This window comes from Aristolochia californica, unplaced genomic scaffold (genome assembly GCF_029961685.1).
Source record: "Aristolochia californica isolate CCGP_79_NKW_82.1479 unplaced genomic scaffold, dmAriCali1.0.hap1 SCAF_8, whole genome shotgun sequence".
Taxonomy (NCBI): domain Eukaryota; kingdom Viridiplantae; phylum Streptophyta; class Magnoliopsida; order Piperales; family Aristolochiaceae; genus Aristolochia; species Aristolochia californica.
The window spans coordinates 8,899,876-8,903,760 of record NW_027182279.1 but is presented as its reverse complement, the minus strand read 5'-3'; the positions used below and the strand labels follow the sequence as shown (position 1 = coordinate 8,903,760).

Below are 3,885 nucleotides of genomic sequence, written 5' to 3'. Positions count from 1 at the left end.
CGCGAGAGAGAGCGAACGAGCTTGGAGACCAGAGAGACGAGAAAGGGATCCTCCGCGAGAGAGAGAGAGCTTGTAGATCAGAGATAGATGAGAAAAGGGTTGGAGAGAGAACTGTGATAATCGATCAGATGTCCAGCCTAACCACTCATGATCTTCCTCAACGACATCTGTTTCTTGGTTTCTACTTCCATCTCCTACCAGCTCGAAAACCTCTCCCTACCCAACACGAGTCCCTCACGCGGCTTTCTCAGTGGGTGAGGGTTCGTGCTGTTTAAAATCTTGTCAGGCGAAAGGATGGTGGAGCTGCGGAGGAATTTTGGCAGAAAGAATTCTTCTTCTTTCAGGATGAAGCAGAGAAATGAGTCCAAGAACCGAAACTTGTGGTACAGATATCTCAGGTGGTTCTTGTGGGTCTCCCTCTCTCTCTATCTCTTCTCGTCTTACCTCCTTGGCAGCTCCACCACCTCCCTCCAAAAGATCACCTTCGCCACCCCCGCCACGGCTTTCCTCTCACGGGCGATAATCGAGCCGGATCAGCCGTTCGACCGCAGAGAAGATGCCATCGACGTCGACGTCCCTCTGTCTATGCGCCATTTAAAAATCTATGTTTACGATTTGCCGGCGAGATACAACGAGGACTGGCTGTCAAACCCGCGTTGTAGCAACCACCTATTTGCGGCCGAGGTGGCCATCCACCGGGCGCTACTGGGCAGCGATCGCTTTCGAACGCTCAATCCCTGGGAAGCGGATTTCTTCTTCGTTCCCGTCTATGTATCGTGCGACTTCAGCGCAGCGAACGGCTTCCCGGACATCGGTCACGCCCGCACCTTGCTGGCCTCCGCCGTGCAGCTTATCTCCACCGAGCAACCCTTCTGGAACCGCACCCGAGGCGCCGATCATGTCTTCGTCGCCACCCACGATTTCGGTGCCTGCTTCCACACGCTTGTGAGGCACCAATCCCTCCCTCCTTTGCGAAAGCGCAAGTCTATCCCTCGATTGTCTGGCAATCTCTGACTTTTTGACTTTTTGAAATGACAGGAAGACGTCGCCATCGCTGATGGAATTCCGAGCTTCCTCAGAAACTCCATCATTCTGCAGACCTTTGGAGTCAAATCCAATCACCCTTGCCAGGAGGTGGAGAATGTGGTAATTCCGCCATACGTGTCACCAGAAAGCGTACGGAAGACGCTTGGGAAGGCGGGCGCGGGCGGGGGCGGCGAACGGGACATTTGGATTTTTTTTCGGGGCAAAATGGAAGTTCATCCTAAAAACATCGGCGGTCGCTTTTACAGCAAGTATGTTTGTCTGTTGAACCTTCCAGTTACCTAAACCTCAAGATCAGTTGTATATAACGAAGCCCGAGCTTGAAGTTCCCTCTTTGTCGGCGGCTGGCCCTCTATAATTCTATAAACCCGAACAACAGTTCCGCCACCAGTTGGGTCAAATTACAGTAAAATCCCCCACGTAGAGAGTTTCTAGACTTCCGCTACTTTTTTGTGATTTTCACTTGTCTCATAAATCGTTATTCCATGCGGGCAGGGGCGTGAGGACGGCGATCTGGCGCAAGTTCAACCGGCATCGGGACTTCTACATCAAACGGAAGCGATCCGATGGCTACCAGTCGGAGATCGTACGGTCAGTGTTCTGCCTGTGCCCGCTGGGGTGGGCCCCGTGGAGTCCACGTGTGGTGGAGTCCGTGGCGCTCGGCTGCGTTCCGGTCATCATTGCCGACGACATCCAACTCCCGTTCCCGGCGTCTGTCCCTTGGTCCAAGATATCCCTGAGGGTGGCAGAGAAGGACGTCCAGCGGCTGGACCGCATCCTCCGCCACGTCGCATCCACTAACCTCTCCGCCATTCAGCGCAACCTCTGGGAGCCGTCGGTCCAGCGGGCTCTCCTCTTCAACGACGACGCGGTCGACGGAGACGCAACGTGGCAGGTGCTAGACGCCCTCTCCCGCAAGCTGCAGAGGTCGTTCAGAGGGTCGAAGAGGGGAGTTGTGTAGAGGGCGGTGGGGATATTCTAGCTGACAATGTTCGCAAACCAAGACGGTGGACGCGGATCTGCCAGCATGATCCGATTGGACCTTCTTTTCGTGTCTGGCTCTGATGCAAAATACGGATTTTTGGGTCCCACGGGAAAGTGCTGGAAGAATATAAAGAATGAAAAGAATGATTTGAGAAAATGAGACGGAGAGAACACAAAATTGTGTGGCTTGTTGGGACATCGTAGTTTAAATTATTTCCAAGCGCGTACAAGAAGTAAGGTCCATATTGATGTGCTCGTGACTTGTAATACTCTTTTCGTGTCGGTATCAACATAAAATTTGGGCATGACCATTATATAAAATTAAATATAATTTATATATATAATACATATATAAGATTAGGTATAATTTTTTTTTAAAATTGAGCATAATCTATATAATACCTGTATAAAATTTGGTATTATCTCTACTTAAAATTGGGCATAATTAATATATATAATATCTGCATAAATACTCTATAAATATTCATAAAATTATCTATACATTCCATAAACACTCCATAAAATTGTCTAAACACTCATATACTGTATAACATTATAAATAAATTTCATACAATAATCAAACATAACAAAATTAAATGAAATATCACTATCAATTTATAATCATCCAAATAAAAACTATAAATCCATTATAAAATTATAAACTATAGTTGTTTTTCTTAATGCTAGAAAATAATATACGTCCCTGCATGAGCAAAATCTCCACCTATGACAAAAACAAAAAAATAAAATTAGTTATTGTCAGATAAAAAAATACTCTTCCACTACTAGTTATTTAATGTTGTTAAAAATATTAAAATTACTATGATGAGAGAAACATGAAAAATCATGTAGTTGGTAGCATTATCTCTACACTCTTCTTCTCAGGCTGTAATCATAAAACAAAATTTTAATAAATAAAACTAAAAAATATCATAATAAATAATTAATCAAAGAAATTCAGCTTTTGATTTTTCTTTACACCGTGAAGAACCCGAACCCAATCACTCACAAATCAAAGCTTGAACTGTATTTGGTGCCAAGGAAGAACGATATGAGTCTATTACTCAACCACTAGCACTAAATGTAGACTCTGAAGTTACTGTGGATATGGGAATTACAAGGATGTTTGCTGCCATTTTAGATAGTACCCAAAATTTCATATGATTCACTTTCCACCATTCTAAAACATCAAAATCATATTGTGAAGTTTCCTCACAACTATATACACCTTCTTCAAGATAAATTTCCAATTCTGACCTTGGTGAATTAACTACATCCTTTCGTTTCATATAACTCATTAACTTTGACCAACCTGAACTTGATGAAGGTCTACGACTTGTGGAAACACCCATAGAGGTAGTACTTGAAACAATTTCTTCATTTCTAATATCCACATTATATAATGATATATATTCATCGTAGATCTCATATAAGGTGCGTCAAACTAAATTTATATGCATTGTAGCTTCCTCCTTAGAATATATCACTGGAAAACACATTTCGATCAACTTTAATTTGACGATCCAAAATCAAAGCAACATCCATCAATAAATTGCATTCACCCCAGTACTTCTCAAATTTCTCTTTCATTCTACTAACCATTGTCCTAATGAAAATATTTTCATTTGTAGAATGAAAATCCAGAACTTCTTTTACCCTATATACCTCACTAAGTTACAAATTAGAAGTATGGTAGTTACTCCCATAAATTATATTAGTAACTGCATTAAAAACTTCTAGAATCTCATACACCATGTCAACCTTTTCCCATTCATCAAAACTTGACAAACAATCATAAGTTGGTTCTCTAACTTTAAATCTAGAGAATATATCTTTGAATTTTAATGCAGAAGACAA

General features: G+C 42.8%; 1 protein-coding gene across 1 annotated transcript; it reads left to right on the top strand.

Moving 5' to 3' along the window:
* The first annotated feature begins 302 nt into the window (after positions 1–302).
* On the top strand, positions 303–2,245 carry LOC137939287 (probable glucuronoxylan glucuronosyltransferase IRX7). Its single transcript, XM_068784557.1, has 3 exons — positions 303–945; positions 1,039–1,295; positions 1,540–2,245. Exons 1-3 carry the CDS (start codon positions 346–348, stop codon positions 2,003–2,005), a joined length of 1,323 nt encoding a protein of 440 aa, XP_068640658.1. The 5' UTR covers positions 303–345; the 3' UTR covers positions 2,006–2,245.
* The last annotated feature ends 1,640 nt before the right edge of the window (positions 2,246–3,885 follow it).

Excerpts from the sequence above, each read along its gene's own strand:
- LOC137939287 (XM_068784557.1), top strand. The coding sequence starts at position 346 with ATGAAGCAGAGAAATGAGTCCAAGAACCGAAACTTGTGGTACAGATAT. Across the intron at positions 946-1,038 it reads GTGCCTGCTTCCACACGCTT|GAAGACGTCGCCATCGCTGA; the intron begins GTGAGGCACCAA and ends TTGAAATGACAG. Across the intron at positions 1,296-1,539 it reads GGCGGTCGCTTTTACAGCAA|GGGCGTGAGGACGGCGATCT; the intron begins GTATGTTTGTCT and ends CCATGCGGGCAG.